The sequence below is a fragment of the Typopeltis vanoorti genome, chromosome 17 (assembly GCF_054136105.1).
Source record: "Typopeltis vanoorti isolate ZY-2024b chromosome 17, IOZ_Tvanoo_1.0, whole genome shotgun sequence".
NCBI lineage: Eukaryota > Metazoa > Arthropoda > Arachnida > Uropygi > Thelyphonidae > Typopeltis > Typopeltis vanoorti.
The window spans coordinates 68,934,673-68,956,852 of NC_143565.1; the positions used below are offsets into that span (position 1 = coordinate 68,934,673).

Here is a 22,180-nt window from a genome sequence, read left to right on the forward strand (position 1 = left end):
CATGTGACAAATGCAACACCGGTCTGGCTATTAGTCGTATTCTGATGGAAGGCCGGTACTCCATCTGCCTACTGGCACATGAGAGAGAGAGAAATGACGTTTTTACTTATCTGGCTAAGTACTGTACACTCAGGCACATGTTTTCAGACTCATCAGATTGTATAACATTTTAAAATTTTATAAAGAATTAATTTATTCAAGCACATTTGATTATAAATTTGTTTATACGTAGATACTAAACCTTGTACATATATTTTATTTACTCATTCATCTTCTTATAACTATTTATTAATATCTTTAATATGCAGATACTTAACACTTTGTGCATGCATTTTAGCTTATTCAGTAATTGATCTCCTTATAACTATAAGGAGATCAATTACTGAATTGATCAATTACACAGGGTATTAATAAATACCCAGTGAACAGGGTATTTATTAATACCCTGTTCACTGCTATAACCAATGACATGCTGCAGTATGCAGCTTTATGGTGCAAAAACAGCAAATCAATCACTCAACCAGATCAAATGTTCTTGTACTGCAATTCCTTTCCACTACATGTTGCTGAAGATAGTTATCTCTGACTATTTCTATACATTATTTTTCTTTTAATTTAAATATTTTCTTCTCTTTCCAGTTTGATATCCTCATAGTTGAAATCACCCATAATATTAGTTCTCTTATCCATAAGATTTATCTATCTATGCAATCACTTGTCTTCTTCAGATCAAAAGTTCAGAATGGAAAGTTCATTTGGAGAATGAGACAGGAAATGAATTTGATAGAATGTCCTCTTTCTTATCGTCTTTGGCTAAAAATCTTTCTGACCAATTCTAAGTTTTAAGTTTTCTATCATCAGAATGAATTTATGTACATTCACATTTTGAGGTGAAAAGATTCTGTCATGTCAGAGGTTTAATGGAATATTTACAGCACTGCTCCATTAAACCTCCAACATGGTGTCCTCACAGCACTTAAGCCTCAACACACAGAAAAGATTCCATGTAGGGAAAGATGCTGAAGTTGAATGAGTTTATTAGGATGAGTAGGTGTGGTTTTCTAGACTGAAGATAGAAAAAAACATCATGATTTGGAACTAAGATACATATATTTATGTAGGGAATCTAACAAACTTTTGGCAGTTTGTATTTATAGTAATCTGTTTCTTAGGTTAAGTGTCTATAATAAATTTAGTTTAATCCTTTATCCAAGTGTAAGCAAACAAAGTTTACACCTGAAAATATCTTCAGGACTGAGGTAAAGTAGTGCAACACTAGGCAACTCCGAGCAAAGGTGGACCAAGCTCTCATCACTCCTTGTCTCAGTATCTCCCATAATGCAAAGCACATCTCCTTGTGGACATGTATACTGCTATGCATTAAGGAAAGGGCCACTACCCAGACCGGTTTCAACCTTTATTGAGGTCTTGTCAGTGGGAGACAGACCCAAACGTGGAGATACTAAGGCAATAGGAGAGGTCCTATTTACCTACAGGAGTTGCCAAAAGGTGTACCGCCTTATTATTAAATTACTCTGGATTTAGAGAAAGATGTTGGAAAGGTGTCTCATGGGAAGTATTTCTTAGGAAGCATACAAGGTTAAGTTTAAAAAAAAAAAGAAAAAAAAAGCTTAATTTTTTTATTATATTTAGAAAAGGGAGATGTAGAAAGTTTGGTATTATTTTTCAGCTGTAGTTTCATTGCTTTTCTAAAGAAAAAAGCAACGTGTTATTCCTGCAGCCTAATATATCGACCTGACTCAGCACATAAATTATGTGAGGGATGTTTTGTGATGGCTTAATGTAACAGTCCATTTGCTATTAACATAAGGCAAATTGATAGTTATGTGAAATAAGAATGGATTGAAAACATTGTTATTAAGTGCATTTGTTTTACTACTCTGAGGACAGTGATTTGATGCTAGTAGGAAGCCACGGAACAATTTAAACAGTCAGTGCAGTGCAAAGTACACAAGTTACAAGTAAATGTAAAAAAAAGTTATATAGGGTGGAAAATATCTTCATTTATATGTGCATACATGTATACCAAAAAATGGAGTTATTATTATATGACACCTCCATGGAGTCCCAGGACTCATTGCAAGTGAATTCTCAATCCCCATCGCCACCACCATTCCTCACCTACAGATAGTATTTTTATTTATTATCTGCATGCACTTTCTGACTAATTTGCCTATATGCAGAAGGAACTCAAGTTTTAAGAAGAAAAATCCTTATCTACTTTCACGTGATCATTTAACTCATCTTCAATTGAAAATCAGGCCATATAATTCCTCTTGTCATGACAAAATCAAACTCGGGTCTTTCTTGATCAAGTGGTGCATTGTTTAGTCCTTTTAGTTGCACTACAAAGACACTCTGTGTGTTAAAAACATGTAAAATATGAAAGGGAAAAAAATAAAAGTACAAATTCCATGATGCAAAGTTTTGCAGAGGACTTTGTAACATTCTTAGAATAGAATCCCATATTGAAAGAGTGGTATTGAAGATTTTTGTATTATTACAATGGATTCTAGTTCAAGTATTTAAAAAAAAAAAAAAAAAAAAAAAAAAAAAAAAAAAAAAAAAAGACCTACTGGATCCTTTGGAACAGCACAAAAATCCTTCATATCGTCCTTTTCAGTTCAAAAGTTAGTACTGAGAATGTTAAGAATCTTTCTGCAAATTATGTATTAATAGTGTGTGTGAGAGAGAAAGATAATCGGTGATTTTGTATTAGTGTTTGTTCATTTGTATTTTTTAATATTTTCTTTCATTATCTATATACTTTATCTACAGGGTGATTATATTAAAGTTCACATTTCGAAAGGCTGTAACTGGGTAACTACTCAGCAGAATGATTTAATATTTAACATGATGATGCGTACAGCAATGGAATTTTATTTTGTGCAAAAATAATGTTAGTTCTAAAAGTTGCTACTAGGGCAATACATGGTGCTGCAGTACACGTAAATTACATATGATACTCTTGTGTGCAGCAAAATACTGCAACCATATATATACTTCAAAAGAAGCTTCTATGAAAGCAAATAGCTGCGGATTGCATCAGTTCATTGCCTGTGAGAAGAGAACTTGTTAAAGCTCAATGTCACCATTACTGAAGGATTGTGCACTTCTTGTAAAGTTGTTTTACTAAAATAACAGCTGTAGCTTGACAGCATTGCAAAAGCTCATAACATTAAAAGGAATAAAAATGGGTCCTATAATTGCAAATAGTTTATGTGAAATGTCCGGAAATTTGAAAAGACAGGTCCTTTAGATGTCAAACTTGGCAGAAGATGGAGGCCATTGAACAGCAGACAGTGGAGGAAGTAGTCGCAGCATTAGAGGATGAAAGGATGGCAAATGCCGTAGGAAGCAGCAGCACATGATATATTGCACGATCTTTAGACAAACCCGTAAACTTGGTTCATAGAGTTGTAAGGCAAATTCTGTACTGTTATCCTTACAAGATTTCCCACATTCAGCAATTGCTTAATCCTGATCAGGGTGGACGAGAAACGTTTACCCTGTAGTTTCTTGCTTGGACTGAACTGGACTTCGACTAGCCATGGAACATTTTCTGGACTGACAAAGCTCACTTCCATCTGGATGGTGCTGTGAATACACACAACTGCAGAATTTGGGCAACTGCAAACCCACACATCATGTGACAGATTCTGCGTCATTCCCCAAAGTCACTGTTTGGTGTGGTTTTACAACAGAATTCCTTATCAGACCTTTCATTTTAATGAGTTCAGTCCTGCTGGTCTCATTACCTGCACTGTTAATGTCCAGCGATATTAACAGTCAATCAGGTGATTTCAACAGCATCAATGCCTGGATTCAACAGTTTTTATGCAGGATGGTGTCTCTTCTCACATCACCACCCCTGTAAAGCAGTTGCTTCAGACACATTTTACCAAGGACAGAATCATCAGCTGCCATTTTTGTGCAACATGGCCAGCGAGTTTGCCAGATCTGAACCCCTGTGCCTTTTGGCTGTGGGGGCATCTTAAAGACATTGATCATAGCCAACTTAGTGGACCTCAAGACCAGCATTACATGCCTTATTGACAAATTTCGAGTGAAACTTGACGTTCTGTGGTTGAGCATGTGATTTTGCGATTTAAGCACGTTGCCGACAACTGAGGGCAGCATATCGAGCATATGTTGTGTAACCACACAATGCACCATGTGTACCCTACATTTTGTGATGCTTTGAATTACCCACTACTGTATTACAGTGCCATGTATCATCCTAGTGGAAACTTAGAACATTGGTTTATATGCAAAATAAAATTCCATTGCTGTTCACATCGTCATGTTAATTATTTAATCATTCTGCTGAGTAATTACCCAGTTACAGCCTTTCAAAATGTGAACTTTAATTATAATCACCCTGTATATATGAAATACAAATTATCTATCTCACATGTGTGTGTGTGTGAGAGAGATTCTTTATACATATACTTGTAACCTGTGAATTCGGTACTCTATTGACATATGTTTACATTTTTCCTTAGTTTCCTAATAATGTATCATATTGCTAGCCTCAGAGTTGCAGGAGAAATGAAAAAAAAAAAATGAAGTTTATATTCCATCCTTACTTTTTGTAACTATTTGCTGTGTATTTGATGTAACGATAACACAGTCCAACACAATTTTTGCTGACTTTTATATGAGACTTGTTTTTTTATTAATATGGGTGCACTGATTTCAAATATCAAACCCATTTTTCTCTATCACGTCAGGTTTTTCCTCTATGGCATTTTCTTTTTGCTAATTTGTAAGTTTTTGATAGTTTTAAGGAGGCAGGACTATTTAGAGGATCAAAAAAATGGATTTTTTAATATTATTTTCTGAAAGTATGTACTTTTAAAAATCTGTTCCTAACTTTTTATCCAGAAATTCGAAAAATTCCCAAAGATATAGCATATTATTCAAAGCGGTGCGCAGATCAGAATCGGAGCGCTCGCCGCTCTCGCTTGTTAGTAAACGAATAAATGCATAAGAACCTGCAATGGCACGTACTGGCGCTTTGAATGCAAGAGAGGCCGATAATTAGATACATAACCACTTAACAATATTCATTAAAAATTGCAAGAATATTTATAAAAAAAATAACAATTTTACTTACACATGAGTTTCAGGAATAAATTTTTGTTTGTAGCAATTTCTGCTGTGTGTTCTGTTTTGGCAATCCCTTTGAATACTCCAACAGTAGTCAGCCATCATGTGAGAATCCCATCTTCCTTGGTACCGATCTTCCATAGTTTTTAAGTCTTGATGAAATCTTTCGCCTTGTTCATCGCTTACAGCACCTAAATTCTCGGGAAATCTATCAAGATGACTGTATAGTAAATGAAGCTTTATGCTGATGTTGCAACCTAGGCGCTGGAAATTTTCAAGCATTGTTTCCACTAGATCTTTGTAATTGCACGCTTTTTTGTTTCCAAGAAAATTATTCGCAACCATCGTAAACGAAGTCCAGGCCTCTTTCTCAATTTCGTTCATAGAGTTGATGAAATTTGGGTCTCTCATTAAAGTTCTAATTTGCAGTCCATCAAATACACCAGCTTTAATTTTTTCATAACTAAGTCGTGGAAATTTTTCACATGTATTGGAAACAGTCACCTTGTAAATCTAAAGCTTTAACATACTGCTTCATAAGACCTAGTTTGATGTGTAGAGGTTTGGAAAAATGATTTTTTCTCTGTCGATTAAAGGTTGATTTATAACGTTCTGTTCTCCAACATTTAAGGATATTCTAAGAGGCCAATGTTTCTGACTCCGGTGTTGGTTTCTAGCTCGACTATCTCAGAAGCATAGAAAACACGGAAACTTTGTATATCCTCTTTGAAAGCCAAGTAAAAAGTTCACCATTTTAAGATCCACACAGATGATCCAGTTATCGTCTGTATATTTTAATAACTTCAGAACCTTTTTAATGTCCTCATATGTTTCCTTTAAGTGGACTGAATAGCCAATAGGAATTGAGCCATATACATGCCCATTGTGTAGTAAGACACACTTGAGACTTCTGCTTGAACTGTCGATAAATAAACGCCACTAATTTGGATGATATTGTACAACACTTATTTCAGTTAGTAAACCTGACACATTGTTACAGTAAACAAACCCACACTCATGTTTAAAATATTGTACAAGATTACTTTCCCTGCTACGATAAAAAGTTATCTTCGTATCTTGCTCCAGTAAGTTTTTTTCATTTAATCTTGAAGCTAACAATTCCGATGATTCCTTTGATAGGCCCAAATCTCTTACTAAGTCATTCAATTCTGCTTGAGTAAAACGTTGCGGTCCAGAACTAGACATTAAATTTTCATTGTCTAAATCAACATCCGGGTCTTGCTCCTCAAGAACATCTGGCATATCCCGATCGTGCTCATTCTCAAGTAAAGGAAGTCCTTTATAAATTGGCACGGCTATTTCATTGGAATGAGCAACTGGCCGAATTGCTGAGTCAAAATTTGGATACACAATTTTTTTCTTATTCTTCTTCTTATAACCAGAAGTCTGAACTAAACAAAAATAGCAATCATCTGCGTGATTTTTCGGTTCACGCACAAATCGGAATGCAAAAAGCTAATTTTTGGCTTTTTCCCTTGCTCCACTGTCGTTAATTTTCTACACATGACTTACACACTTTATTTAGAACCCATGACTTGTCCTGATCTGCAATTTTTACGTCAATGTATGCAAAGTACACTTTCTTAACGAAATCAGTGATATTTGTCCTTTGACTGGGAACAGTAAAGCTGCCACAAATGTAGCAGAAGGAATCTACACTATTGACACAATTTCGAGTAGTAGACATGATATATTTTCTTCACTGCCGACTAACATGCAATTAACAAGACAAAAAAAACCAGAGACTTTATTGAAACGTTATAAGTGCTCATCATACTTTCACGATCGATTAACGATTGACTGATTTTGATCGTTCTTTGTCCGCTATGATGCATATAGCATACATTTGTTTTAGGCAGTTGCCACTGTCTACTTTTCATCACCTAAATGTATTAGGTCAGTTATCGGCCTCTCTCGCATTCAAAGCTCCAGTATGTGCCATTGCAGGTTCTTACGCATTTATTCGTTTACTAACAAACGAGAGTGATGAGCGCTCCGATTCTGATCAATTCCAATTCAAAGCGCACCGCTTTGAATAATAGGCTATATCTTTGGGAATTTTTCGAATTTCTTGATAAAAAGTTAGGAACAGATTTTTAAAAGTACATACTTTCAGAAAATAATGTTAAAAAATCGATTTTTTTGATCCTCTAAATAGTCCTGCCTCCTTAAAACTATCAAAAACTTACAAATTAGCAAAAAGAAAATGCCATAGAGGAAAAACCTGATGTGATAGAGAAAAATGGGTTTGATATTTGAAATCAGCACACCCAAATTAGTAAAAAACAAGTGTCAGATCCTAATCAGCAGAAAAAAAAAATTTTTTTTCTTGGCCAGTGGAATCATTCATTGCAAAATATGTTTTTGTATTGGATGCGTTTTTTCTGACAATTTTATGTTTAGACTGTTGATTATGGCTTTTAATGATGTTAGTGTTGATAATCCATCTTATTAAGTAGTCTTCTGTGACTTAGTATGAAAAATGCTTTTTAGAAGGCAAAAGGTAACAATCACTCAGAAGATAAGGTCTGTATTTTAGAAAGAAGAATTTCAAATCTTGAATTATTCAAATTTCATCAGATAAATGAGATTAAGCACTGTCAGAATGCAAAATAGCAGTATTTTGACAGTAGTCTTCTACATTTACTCTGAGTTGCAGGTTTTTACTTGTACGATTTTGACCATACTGCGCTAAAATTCTGTAAATCTCAAAGGATTAAATTCCTTCTGACCACAAAAATCTGATTATTGCATCTGATAATGGTGTAATCAGAAAGCAAGTTAACATGCTGATCCTCGAATTGTATGAAGTATGATGTACGCTTACAGCTTTAAAGATACGTTTACACTTGCTTATCTAAGTAGGATGACATGAAAGAGGTTACAGGAATGATGTCCAGTCTCTTATTTCTATATTTCAACAGTTTTTTGCTAATTGACTGCAATTTTTCTCCACGGCACTCTTTGATAGCACCACACTAAGTTTCTCATTTCACAAAGTTTGGATTACTGCACAAATGAAAACCTCTCAGACTACTTGAATAGCCCTAATTCTAATCTCTAATCTTCAGGAAGTGTTAATAAATTCAAACAAGGCAGAGTATACAACAATCTGATAACTGTTCAAGCCAAGTGTTGCATGCTAGAAAGATGACATCATGCAAATTACATGAAACGTAAGTGTATACTGTGAATATAGCTGGTTAGAATCAGAATCTTCCAAAACTTTAGAAATGGTTAAGCCCTCTGTCTCTGATTTAAATTAGGATGATGGAACAAGGTGTTTCAGCTCTTTGGACAGCAATTTATGGTTACAACAATTTCTTTGGACTAGGTGTGCGTGTGCGTGTGTGTGTGTGTGTGTGTGTCTATCCTTCAACAGGATCCTGTTTATGATGTCAACTTCATGCTTTGCAGGCCTGGACTTCAGACTTCTGGCATGAGATGTAGTGTTGACATTTACTCATTCTCTTTTCATATTCTGGACAAAGTGGCTACTTTGACCACTCCAATTTTAGCATAAAAAAATAAAGTGTAGCTTTAAAAATTCTAAAGAGAGTTTTGAATGCTATGCCATAGCTTACAGAACATATGCAATGTAAATTACATAAATTATACTTACCAAGAAATTATATTTTGGTTAATCCTTTGCCCAAGTGTAAGCAAATTAAGTTTTGCAACTTGTATTTTCACAGGCATGTGCAATTTTTGGTATCACTTTGATATTGAATTGTGTAAGACATAATCTTCACAAGGTTCTGTTCAATAAATTTTTGTTATTAGGCCTTGAAAAGCTGCATAGCTTTCCTTCCACCCACAGCTTTTTTTTTTTTTTTTTCATCCAGATGTACACTTACATCCTGCTGTAGGTATTGTAGTATCTACCTTTAGATAATGGACTGACAATTTTGAATTAATACTGTTTGATCAGCAGAATTAAAAGGACTAATAAAAGGAGATATCAAACCACTTGAAAATATTCTTCTATTTGTAAGTTATTGCTATTATATTCATTTGAAAATTGCCTTAGAAGTTTCTTTGTGCTAACCATATTTTATATCTTAAAGGCTTGCTGCCTCTTAGGTATAAAATGTTGAAATTTTAATAGCTGGAGAAGAGGAGGAGGAGGAGTGTCAATTCAGCTTGTAAAACCATTTGGATATCATTATAAAAGGTTCAGGAATGGGTTGATGATATATGGATTGAAGGACCTTTTTGACCCAGAGCCATCTTTCAGATATACATGTTAATATTTTAACTTAAAATAAAGTTTAACCATACCACACTTTATATGACTGATTTCCTGTTCCAACTTTGAGTTTAATATTATAATTTAAGATTGAAATACTGGAATGCTTTACTCTTTATGGATTTTTTTAAATCAGATGTGACTATTGCTTTATTCAAAAACACTTAAGTGTTTTTGTATTCATATTTGTGTATGCAAATTTAAAATTCCAGATTTTTATTCTAGGGTATCAGAAAATAATACAGAAACAGAAGGTGATAGTCATGTAGATCAAGTCCAACCACCTCCATCACAACAGTCTACACCTCCTACATCATGGATGTTACCTGAGGAACAAGAAAAACATCAGGAAATTCAGGAACATTTGAAATCTACTAGCTGTAATCTTGGAACTCAATTAAGTGGTGATGGTATTTTTTCACAGTTAGTTGATATTTTTATATTTTATTATTTTATTTTTCTTTTATTTAAATTTTATGATAAATATATAGATTTTATTTTTTCTTTTATTTAAATTTTTATGATAAATATATAGATGTTTCATTATTTTATTTTTTTCTTTTATTTAAATTTTTATGATAAATTTACAGATATTTCATTATTTTATTTTTTCTTTTATTTAAATTTTTTTATGCATATATAAATATTAAGGGTTGGTGTATCTTCAACTGCTACTTCCATGCTTATTATATAGATCTGTTATATGCACACTTATTGAAAGAATCAGCTATGTGAGCATGCATCAGGATGACAAATAGGAAAGCGGTAGCTGTTATCTGTAGTAATATGGCTGTTTTTGAAATCATAACATGGGTGCTATGTTAAGAGCTTCTGTAATTTGGAATGTAGCATAGTGTTATCAGTACTAAACTTCCCTGACTAATTGTTCTCTGTTTCCAGTAAACGGAGAAATTTAATGGAGAAATTTTGATAGTAGTATATGGGCAGCATTAGTTCCTTTTTTTTTTTTTTTTTTGCTTATTGTACAAGTTAATTTCTTCTTGCTGCCATTGCCCTAAATACCTGGCATGTATTTGAATCCTGTCTAGGATGTGAAGAACCTTTATCAAGTCTTTTCAAATGAACTCTAGTTAGCTGGTCTCATATAGAGGCGACAGGATTTTCCTCCTGGTAACTTGAATTTTTCATCCCATAAAAGCAGGCAAACTTGCCAGAAGAACACAAACAATTAACAGACTGAGTTGCTTCATCCATAAATCCAAATAAATAAAAAAAACCTGTTATGTATTTTTTCATCCATGTGGTCCATTTTATTATGTCCTTCAATAGTACTACAATTAGCAAAACATGAATATTTTGAATTTTTTTGGGGAATGGCATATTGCATAATATATCAAAGAGAAATTACGTTATTGTAGAATGAATATCATATTTAATAACTGGAATCTATTTTATAGATTCTAGTTATGTACATAAGCAATGAAGTATATGTTGTCTTAAAGAATGAAAGATGGTGGCTTTGTTAGTGCCGTCAATATTTTTCGGTTGGAAAGACCTTGGTTGAAATTCCATCTCAGATGCAAAGAACCTTTAATAAGAACTTTTCAACTGAAGGTGACCTAGCCAGTCTCATGGCATTTTTTTTTTTCATCTTCATCTCCCTTTTGGTATTTAATTTTATTCTTATACTGACCAGATATAAAATACAATTGAAGAACAGCAGACTGTGTTGATAGGATGAACTGCATTTATCCTAGCATTAATTGGTTTTCTCATAAGCCATGCTACTTGGTTGTGAAAAGTCAATGCATATTCAGCATAATGGCAAACTGCAGACTTATGAGCATGATTGCTCAAGTATTTTATTTGCTTCTTTTAATCAAGACTTCTTATGGATTATGTGGAAACTGGCAAATTTGAAATACATCTACTTCCAGCTTTTGTGAATCTAGTACAGGTGGCTAGTTTTGGTCTCGGCTCAGCATTTCATCAGTCAGTCTCTGTTGCTTCAGCCTTTGGGTTTGTAAGTTATCTTCCTGGATATCCTTTTGGGTGTTATTCATTCTAGATGTTTTTCCATTTAATTCTATATTGTTCTCATTTTTGATATTTGGTTAATTATTTTCTTATCTCATTCTCTCATGATTCGGTACCATATAATATAACATTAGTCTGCTTTTTTTTTTTTTTTGTCATTTACTTTGAATTTTTTAATTTTGTTAGAAATGTCTAAATCTTAATTATACTGTAATTTATATCCCAAAGAATTAAAATCGTTGACTTATTAAATTATTTTGTTGTCTATAACTATTTTCTTTCACATGTACATTTTTCCTTTGAATGCCATAGTTGTTCCTTGAGAGATTGACACATGTTGTTTTTTATTATTATTAATATTATTATGTAGGTATCTCCATGGAGTCAAAAGACTCATCTTTGGAGACCCACATTTAATATTATTCGCCTTTCCTTAAATTTATTCACCATTTGGGTACTTATAGCTATTTTTGGCAATCCATTCCACTCATTCACCACCTCTAAGCAAAGAACTTAGTCTGCACACTCTTACACAACTTCCCCCTACTCCTCATGTATTGAAAAATTTCCTTTATGTTAATCTTATAGAATCCCTTTAGTAACTTAATAAATATATATAAGTAATTATATATAATAACTTCCCTCTCCTCTACCTGCTAACTAAGCTTTGCAATCCATACACCTTCAATCTATCCTCATAGGAAGCATTCCATAAACCTCACAAGATCATTCACTTGTCTCTAAATCCTTTTCACCACTTTCTGATCTCTGAGAAACCCAGGTGACCAAATCTGTGCACAGTAGTCAAGATATGGCCAAACTCTTATAAAGAGGGATAATAACCTCCCTATCTTTACTTGTCAATTTGTTTTTCAACATCCAAGTAATCCATTGAGCTATTTTGCCAACTTTAGCAATATGTCTTCTGAACTTCAAATATCTGTCCACCATCTCTTCTCAGCTTGAAGTGCATTATCTTACATTTTAGATCATTAAATTGAAAACCATTATCCTTTGCCCATACTGCTAATTTATTTAAATCATTCTTCAGGATATCTGGATCACCTTTATTGACTATTGCCCTCCTTAATTTTGCATTATCAGCAGACATTTGCTGGCCTGAGTGGTTAGCATATCCACCCTCTGACCAGCAGGCTGTGGGTTAAAATCCTGCCATAGATGTTTGTGATCGTCTTTAGGTGGGAGATGAATTTCATTGTTTGGGGCCACCAATTAGTGAGACCACTGCCTCATTAATTGGTGGCATGAAGTGGCTTGAAAAAATTCCATTTGATCTCTAGAGCAAGGTTTTGGCACCATGTAAAAAATAAATTTTAAATAATGCAAAAAAAAAAAAATAAATAAATCTGCTCACCCATGGTACAGTTGTACTGTAGGTTTGCATATAACCTTTCATGGGTGTGAGCCACATCAAAAAAAAAAAAAGTGTTCCCCTTTAAATCTTCTGCTATATCAGTGGTTCTTAACCTTTTTTTGCCTGGTGCCTCCTTTCAACTATTTTTGTATGGCGTGGTTCCCCCTGCTCAATTTTATACTAGGTTAATGACTCAATAAGATAATTATAATATATTATTAGGCAAACCTAAATTACCATCAACACATTTGAACTGATAATTAAAAATTAATGATTTTGATACAAATTAATTTTTACTCAAAGAAGATGTAAACTTAATGTATTTAATAAGCCAATCATTAATGGCTACCCTGAGCCTGATGAGATCCTGCTAATTTTTCAATATCAGGTTCAATGTTCCATAAATGAAGTCTCAAGTCTCCTCTTTCACTTATTTGCAGTCTATTTCACTGCTTAGCTAACAGTTGCAACACAATGCCGAATCCTTTCTCGACCAAGTATGAAGAAAGAAAAGCAATGAGCAGTAATTTTATTTCTTGCCAAAGCTGAGGATGCTTGCATTGTATGTTTGGCCAGAACCTTTCATACCCACACTGTTTAAATTGTACTTGAGCTTCAAAATCATTTTTTAAGTCAATAATTTCTTCACACAAATTTGAATGAACATAAATGGCATCAGAAAGAAATGAATTTATGAACCCAATCAGGTATTTAAAGTCTTTGAATCTGATCATCAAATTTTCTTTCAGTGTCAGAAGATGGGAACAATAACAATCCAAATCTGTATCTAATATTAAATCATCTATTATTTGTAGACTTGGGAACTGCAGAAAATCTCGTCTTGCAATGCTCTGTTTGTAAAATGTTAATTTGCTGATAAAAGCATTTATATTTCCGTTACTTTCCTGCAATTTGATGTTAAACTCATTTAATTTGGTGAAAATATTGGAAAGATATGCATTGTCAACCTTTCTGTTTTTTAGAACATTCACGTGAATTAAGAAATTCCAAAACAGTATCGTAGAGACCATTAATATGTTCATTGCCAATCAAGCGATATCGCGTGATGTGAGTTTTCACCAAACGGCCGATCACACGTTATTGCGTGGACATCGCTAACTAAATAAAAAAATAAAAAAAAAATTGGCCATCACACGAAATTCCAATTTTCAGCCCGACAACGAACGATATCACGTGATATCGCATGATGCGAGTTCTCACCTGTCGGCCGATCACGCGTTATCGCGTGGACGTCGCTAACTAAATAAAAAAATTAAAATAATTTGGCCACCACACGAAATTCCAATTTTCAGCTTGGCAATGAAAGTGTTAAAGCATTGCAGACAGTTTCCATTTCAGAGCCATCTAACTTCAGTGAAGCAAAAGATGCTGAAAAATATGGGTATTCAATGACTGAATATTCTTGTTGATACTGAACTATTGCTAAGAGGAATTGACAACGTCACATTATTTTTACCTGGGCCAATCATCGTATGTAAAACTTCATTTTTAGCCAGTAAGATGAGAGTTTCGCCAATAGTATGTGGCTTTCTACATTTGGCAATTAATTTTATTCACTTCTTTAATAACACCATCCAAAGTTTTATGTAGTCTATTGCCAAGATGTTTTGCAGCTAAGTGCTGTCTATGAAGAATGCAATGTATTGTAAAGATATTTGGAACTGCTTCTTTTAAATGTGCTATAAATCCATGGTTATGACCAATCATAGCTGGTGCTCCATCAGTTGCACATGCAATAATGTTTGTGAGAGTTATGTTTTTAGCATTAAAAAAAGTCCTTAACAACCTTAAAAATTGTTCAATTGTTCAGCTTCAATAATTTCTTCATTAGTATTTATATAACGCACGTAGGCCATTAATAAAGCTTCGTTGTCACGTAAAGTTGTCTCATCAAGTTGCAAAGAAAATTTTATGGTTTTTAAATCATCACAAAGTTTTTTCAATGTCCTTTGCCATTTCGTCTATTCTTGTTGATACTGAACTACTGCTGAGAGGAATTGATGATGCCATATTACTTTTACCTGGGCCAATCATCATATCTAAAACTTCATTTATAGCTGGTAAGATGAGAGTTTCCCCAATAGTGTATGGCTTTCCACATTTGACAATTAATTTTGAAAGTTTGTAAGATACAACAAATCCCTTCTCTTGTTGGTTGCTTTGTTTTGCAACCAACCCTTTAAGTCCAGGACGATTTTTAAATTTAGTCTTTAATTTGCAAAATTACTCCACATATTTTTTTGCTTTATTGGGATGTTTTGTTCTTAAATGCTCAGTCGTTCTTGAGGGCATCATTCCTTTGAGAAAGTTTTTTTACATATTAAGCACATTGGTAACTGCTCATTATTTATAGATGGAATAATTTCGTATTTTAAATATTAACTTGAATAATGATGACACTTTCTTTTTTCAAAGTTTTAATGGGCTACAGTGATACACAGTATCTTGTGCTACAGGATACCACGGACTAGATATAAACTGCAAACCAGGGTTATCAGATAGGCATTAGGAAAAGTAGTGGATTCTGCTAAAAATAGCTAAATTAATTTATTTTCAATGTAGAAAATTCAGACCAAAAAGTAGCCCAATTACTTAACTTTCAGTGTAAAAATTCTAAAAAATCACCTTGTTTATATTGCTACTGATCCACTTAATCCCTACTCAATTTATCCTCCTCACCATAGGTATGTAGTATGATGTTGCCTCTTTCAAACAATTCTTTACCATTTCCCTTGTCTTACTGACATTCATTCATTCCTTGTAGTATATGCCTTAGCACTGCTCCAAGCTGCCACCTAAGTTTGTCATAATTGTTCAGCTTTGTGATTCCACTTAAACCCTTTCTTAACTGAGAATTCCACATATTGAGCAATCTCCCAAAACAAAACCACATGGTCACTTTCCCTGATTGGAGGTAGAGTTGCTATTGTAGTTATAGATAGATTTCTGATGCCATTACTGTATCCCACACTCTCAAACCCTTGGTCCCCTCCATCAGGTGCTGTGTCAGGTAATTATTCCTTAGTAACTATAAATTTTATTTCCATCTAGCCATGTGCCCTTTCCTATCCAATCTATATTACCATAGTTGAAGTCTTCCATGATAACTGCTCATCCTGTCCTCGTTGTGCTAATCTACCAATTCATGGCATCCAAATCTTCTTTTGGACCCCCCCGCCCCATTCGAGCAGCAATCAACAATATAGCTTGCCTTATTGGCTTTTAATCTCGCACCAGACAGCCTCCAATGAAGATTGTAACTTTGATTTTTGTTGGTTGAAGTGCTTCAGTTATCATTAACAATACCTTTACATTGCATGTTTCTCACCTTTCAAATCATTTCTGTTTTCTGAAACAGTCAGCTCTTTCACTTATCCCTTCTACAAATTAACAACTTCACTAACACTTTCATATTCATATTCACCTCTTATCATCACTTTTCCTATTCACTTTTTCTTTCATTCTCTCTATTTCGCTCTCTTGCTGTATCACATGCCAATCATTTCTAAAGTTTGAGCTCATGTTAATTTCTGTGAAGGAGTTCATGCAAGCATACTATTTCTCTCCACACTAACTTCATCATCCATGTTATTACTTTCAATCACTGATTCCACTACATTTAATATCCATAACATTCAAAACCATGCCTTACATCCTTAATATCAGTTACTTTATTCTCTGACTTTCAACACAACAGTAATTTCTTGCACAGCTATGTACTGCAGTGTTACATACAATTTATATACAGCTTTTTTTATATATTGTATTATCTCTTCTATTTATATTTTACATTTTACTCCAATATCACATGGTGATCTGCAAAGAGTTTGGTATATAAGATGATAAAATTATTTTCTATTCAGATTCCTTTTTGTTAATTATCCTCTATTCTTTGATTATTTCATTCATATATATTTCAAATAATACTGGAGATGGGGACATCCCTATCCTGCTACTTTAAATATTTTAGTTCTGCTCTTGCCTCTAAATTTTATGCTTATTACTGTTTTCTCATATAAGCTGGAAGTGGTTTCATAAAGTTATAGGTAAATAATTTTTAGAATATCAGTTTTTCTGGTCAAAAGCATTTTTTATAATCTTTGAATTCTAGATTTGTTTATAAGGTGAATTCTCTTCTTTTCTAGATTCATATTTTTAAGAATGTATACAGGATCTCTGTGGGATTTTATTTTTCTAAAGCCATTTTGCTTTTTCATTTATAAATTTTTCTAGAATATTTGAGTTGATTCTGTGCTTCAGTAAATTTTGTAGATTCTGTGTTTATTAAAACTATTCCTGTGTGGTTTTGCAACTATTCTTGCTTTCTTTAATTAAGGATGGAAATCATAATTGCATGTTCTAGTCGTTGGTTATTTTTCTGCTATTATATATTTTGTTTATTAATTTAAGAAATCTTTGATTAAATTTATTTCTTGCATATTTCATAAGTTTCTGTTATTTATTTATTTATTTTAGTGTTTCATTTATCGTTGAAAGTCGATCAAATATAATCTAATTATCTCAACATTAAAATAATCTTCGTAGGTGATTTGAACATCTGCAATTCAGACTGGATTCCCTTCTCCAGCTTTACAGACCAACCTGGAAGAGAAGCTGAACTGTTTTCTATCAGTAATGATTTAACACAAATTGTTCACCAACTCACTAGAATCCTTGATAATCCTAATCATCTCCCAACAACCAAGACCTTTTCTTAACCACCCTCCTTCTAATTGTAATGTTGATTTTTATCTCTCCTCTTGGCAAGTCTAACCATAATCTTGTTTGTATTTTGTTCTCTAGTTCATTCTTCTCCCAGTCATTCTTAATCTTTCATCCTGTTGCACTATAATAATGCCAATTGAGAACTTCAGGATTTTTATGCCTCATTTCCATAGTCTAATTACAGCTTCCACTCTTCTGATCTAATAACAGACATTATTCTTGCTGGAATGAGGGCTTTTACCCCCCCCCCCCCCCCCACTTAAAACTGTTGACCCTTACCAGACAGCCATTCTCCAACAGTTGTCATACCATGTTGAAAGTTTATTTTTCACTTGGTTAGACTATAATAAATTTAGTTTAATCCTTTATCCAAGTGTGAGCAAACAAAGTTTGCGCCTGAAAGTATCTTCAGGACTGGGGTAAGGTGGTACAACACCAGGAACTCATTGCAAAGGTGGAGCAAGATAACATCACTCATATCTCAGTATCTCCAATAATGCAAAGCACATCTCCTTGCGGATATGTCTAATGTTATGCATTAAGGGAAGGGCCACTACCCAGACACTAGTTTCGACCTTTATTGAGGTCTCTTCAATGGGAGCCAGGCCCAAGTGGAGATACCAGGCAGAAGCATTAGCGAGGTCATCTCTACCTATAGGAGTTGCCAAATGGTGTGCCACCTTTTTAATAAATTACTCTGGATTTAGAGAAAGATGTTGAAAGTTTATTTTTCACTTGGTTAGACTATAATAAATTTAGTTTAATCCTTTATCTAAGTGTGAGCAAACAAAGTTTGCACCTGAAAGTATCTTCAGGAAAGTATCTTAATGCATAACATTAGACATATCCACAAGAGGATGTATTTTGCATTATTGGAGATACTGAGATAGGAGTGATGTTAGCTTGCTCCACCTTTGCAACGAGTTGCCCGGTGTTGTACCACCTTACCCCAGTCCTGAAGATACTTTCAGGTGCAAACTTTGTTTGCTCACACTTGGATAAAGGATTAAACTAAATTTATTATAGTTGTCATACCAGTTCAAGCCAAAAATGTAGCATATTCCCAGTGGCTCTCCATCCTCTCCCTCAACTTATACTACAGCTCATAACAACTGCAAAAGGAAAAAGAAGGGAAAAAAAATTCAACAAATCTAACTTACTTTGTAAGGACTAAATGTACTAAGCTTGTCACCTCTTCAATCAACTCCTCTGATCCCTTGCGAAGACTGTGGGATGCGACTTCTGTCCTTCCACATTTCCACTTCTTACATCATGATGGTACATTGGTAACATCTACTCAAGGTAAAGGTATCACTTTTTCCTCCTGTATAGATGACCAGAGCAAATCTCCTATTATTTTGCAAACTATTCCTTGTATATCTCCTGAAATTTCACCAGAAGGATATCAGAAGAATAATCAGCAGGCTTGATACCAATAAGTCTCCTGGCCCTGATGATATTACTCCAGTTGTATTGAAAGTTTGTGCTCCAGAACTTACACCCATATTTTACTGTCTCTTATAATACTCAACTGGTATCTATTCTACAGCTTGGAAACAAGATTCTATCCAGTTCTTAAAAAAAATTCAACCATCAAACTCTTACCCTATTGCTCCAACTTCCGTACATTGGTATAGACACATAAACATTGATACCACTCATGTTGATTAATGGAGGAACATACACAACCAAAAATAATAATTAACTAAATTTGTTTAGCTAATTAGATTATATGCCAATATTTCACCCTGGTCACCAAAGTATCTTCACAGGCATGAAGAAATACTAAGCATGTGCATACATCACATGAGTAGGAAGGCAAACACAGACTGATTTCAGAAGGCCAGCTCCTACAGTCCCTAACTGGCACCTTCTGTGGGTGCAGTGGTGGAATCTTGCTGATAGTCTCACAGTGATGGTCTCCCAAAGTTTTGGCAATGTGATGCAGCCAAATTTGTTTAGGTTTGGAGAATTTTGTAGTGCTGTGGTGAATTCCAGGAACACTATTTAATTTGTATCTGTTCTGTATGAGAAAGAAAGTGAGAGAGAGGGTTCTCCCCCCCCCCCCTTTGGATCTGGTGATCTGTATCCAAGACATGGCCTGCCACCCCATTATGGATGGTGGACATATTAAAATAAAGCACTGAGCCTCATACGATGTCTGGCACACTCCTGTCAACCCTTGAAATTCCAAAGGGGAATGTGATATTTTCATGCAGGACTGTGCCAATATCTGTGGCAGGTCTCCAAGATGAATTGCCTTTGTTCGAATAGAGTAATGCAGGTAAGCAAAGTCAGCAAGTTGTATCCATTACCTTACAAGAAGTGGCTCTGCCAAGTGGGGTGGTCATTCTGGGGTCCAAAGCAGTTATGGTATTGCACTGAGCCTGGGCAAAACTGTGTAATGACGAAACAGTTGGGCCTGAACCTGTGTTGGGGACCTTATGAAATGCCTCAGCTGGCTGGCATGCCAGATGACCCATCTGGCACAACTGTTTCAGCTGGCAGCTAACAGCTGACTCAGAAGTGACATATACCAGGGAAATCTGACTATTTAATTAAAATTTAATTAAAACAGCATTGCAATGGTCATTGAGAGGTGTTGCCACCCTCTCTGTTCATTGTTACCAATGTTTAAATGAAAGAATATCAGTCAGGGTCATTAATGAATGGCAGGAGTTAACATGACTTCTACCTCAATGAGAGTCATTGTTGGATGGATTTCTGCTTCTGTTGCTTAAATAAAATAGTCACTGCTTTAAAACTCCTGTCTGCAGGCAGGTGCAGCACACTGCAGTCTTTAAAGAAGTTCCTGTAGAGAGAGAGAGAATGCAAGAGTGAGCTCCTTTCGGTTATAGAATAGTGTGTAGAGTATGCTTGACATATGTTAGGTTTCTGCTGATATGCAAGTTAACTTCATATGTTACGGCAGATATACATGTGCTTGATCAAATCATTGTCAGATTAAGGTGAGTCTTTGACTGGCCTGATCTGCAGCAACCCTGAACTGGCATTAGTGAGATGCTGAATTTTATTACTGTGCATATGGCATGATTATACTAAGATTGTATTGGAGTGGCAGGGTGCATGGCCCTTAAACTCATTCTTCATGTATGATTGTAGAATGAATGCTTTTAGGTCCTTAATGTGGGATCATGACTGAATGCCTCCAAGTCCGAATCCTATCCTGCCAATCCAACAATACTGTTTGTGCCTGATGTGTTTAAAGGCAGTACTAGTAGTAGCTGGAGTAGCTTTTGCACTGTGGCAGTATAATCACTCTGGCGATGTGGCCACTAAAACAAGAAGCATTAAGGAAGCTTAATGCAGCTGCTCTTTCCTATGCCGCCACATAGTTTCATCTGGTCTAGGTTATCCACAGATGAAGTGTTGACACCACATCATCTGTGGATAATCTAGGTAACAGTATGGGTGTTGTGCTTAGAAGAATTACCACTTAACTGCGATCTATTGATCATCTTCTGACTAGGGATGTCTCCACCCAGAGTGCAGAGCTAAACCTAATTAAAGATACTAATAGGCTTAAGCAGTGCCGGACTAAGCGAATTTTTGAGTGTGGGCAAGATTTTTTTTGCCCGCCCTTAGGTCGAAATTGTATATGTATATATAAAAATTATATATATATATAATGAATAAATAAATAATAAATAAAATTTTTGTGTTTATTATATAATGAGTACATAATTTTAACACAATTTATAAATATTACATAAATCACATTAAATATGACAAAACAAATATAAAAAAATCTAAATTAAGAATTAACAATTTTAATTGTTTAAAAAAAAAAAGAAACCTTTTTAGCCTTAATTTTGGCAAAAACTTTACTACTACTTCTAGATCTAATGTCTCGGCTATGTCACTTTCAATAGATAAATTGTGGACTTCAAATAATTTTTAATAAGTCTTAATTTTGAAAAACTGCGCTCTGCACTTGCAACTGTAGTTGGGATTGTTAAAAGAATTCGTAGTGATGTGTAGGAAAAAGATTTATGCAGGAAAAAGACTTATGCAGTTATTTGCACAAATATAATTTAATACTTCTTTGGGAGAATAATTATTTGATATCCTCAGAGACAATATTTTTAATTCATCTAATAAATCTATTGCTGAAATATCTTTTTGAACACCATCAGACAGAACAATTTCTAAGTCGAAACAAACTTTTTTTACTGTATCATTATCAAATTTTAAGTTACCAATGTTAAAGAGAAACCCCAAAATTTATTCATATTTATCTAGCTGTTCAAATCTCTCAGTAATTGATGTTATTGCTGAATCAAGAATTACATTAAAAAAATTAATTTGAAACTGTTGCTCAAAATTAGTAATTGATTCGTCAGGACATTCATAATCGAATTGAGTTTTTACATGTCGATTTCATGCGCTGTCATTAGTTGGGAAATCAGCATTTAACCCAATATTTAGAGCAAAGTTATGGGCTAGGTGCTTAACTTTCAAAAAATTATTTTCACTTCTGTATGACATCAAGAATTTTTTCGTGACATCTAATGATTTCAGGGCTTCCATTATATTGCAATTGTTGCTAGATGCACTGACTTCACTTAGAATGTCATACCAAACAAATGTGCCAAATATAAATTTAAAAGAATTAATTTTTTTTGCTAACGAACTAG

The 22,180-nt window shown here is 34.3% G+C and overlaps 1 protein-coding gene across 3 annotated transcripts in view; it reads left to right on the forward strand.

Annotated features, from left to right (window-relative positions):
* LOC150097460 (uncharacterized) overlaps positions 1-22,180 on the forward strand; it is a 244,133-nt gene that overhangs the window by 93,669 nt on the left and 128,284 nt on the right. For 2 of the 3 annotated variants that reach the window (XM_090407276.1, XM_090407277.1), the window contains exon 3: positions 9,629-9,826. In XM_090407276.1, coding sequence (XP_090263402.1) covers positions 9,629-9,826 — 198 coding nt within the window. Of the gene's footprint in view, positions 1-9,628; positions 9,827-22,180 lie in introns of those variants that run through there. The other variant, XM_090407278.1, reaches the window with a different exon arrangement.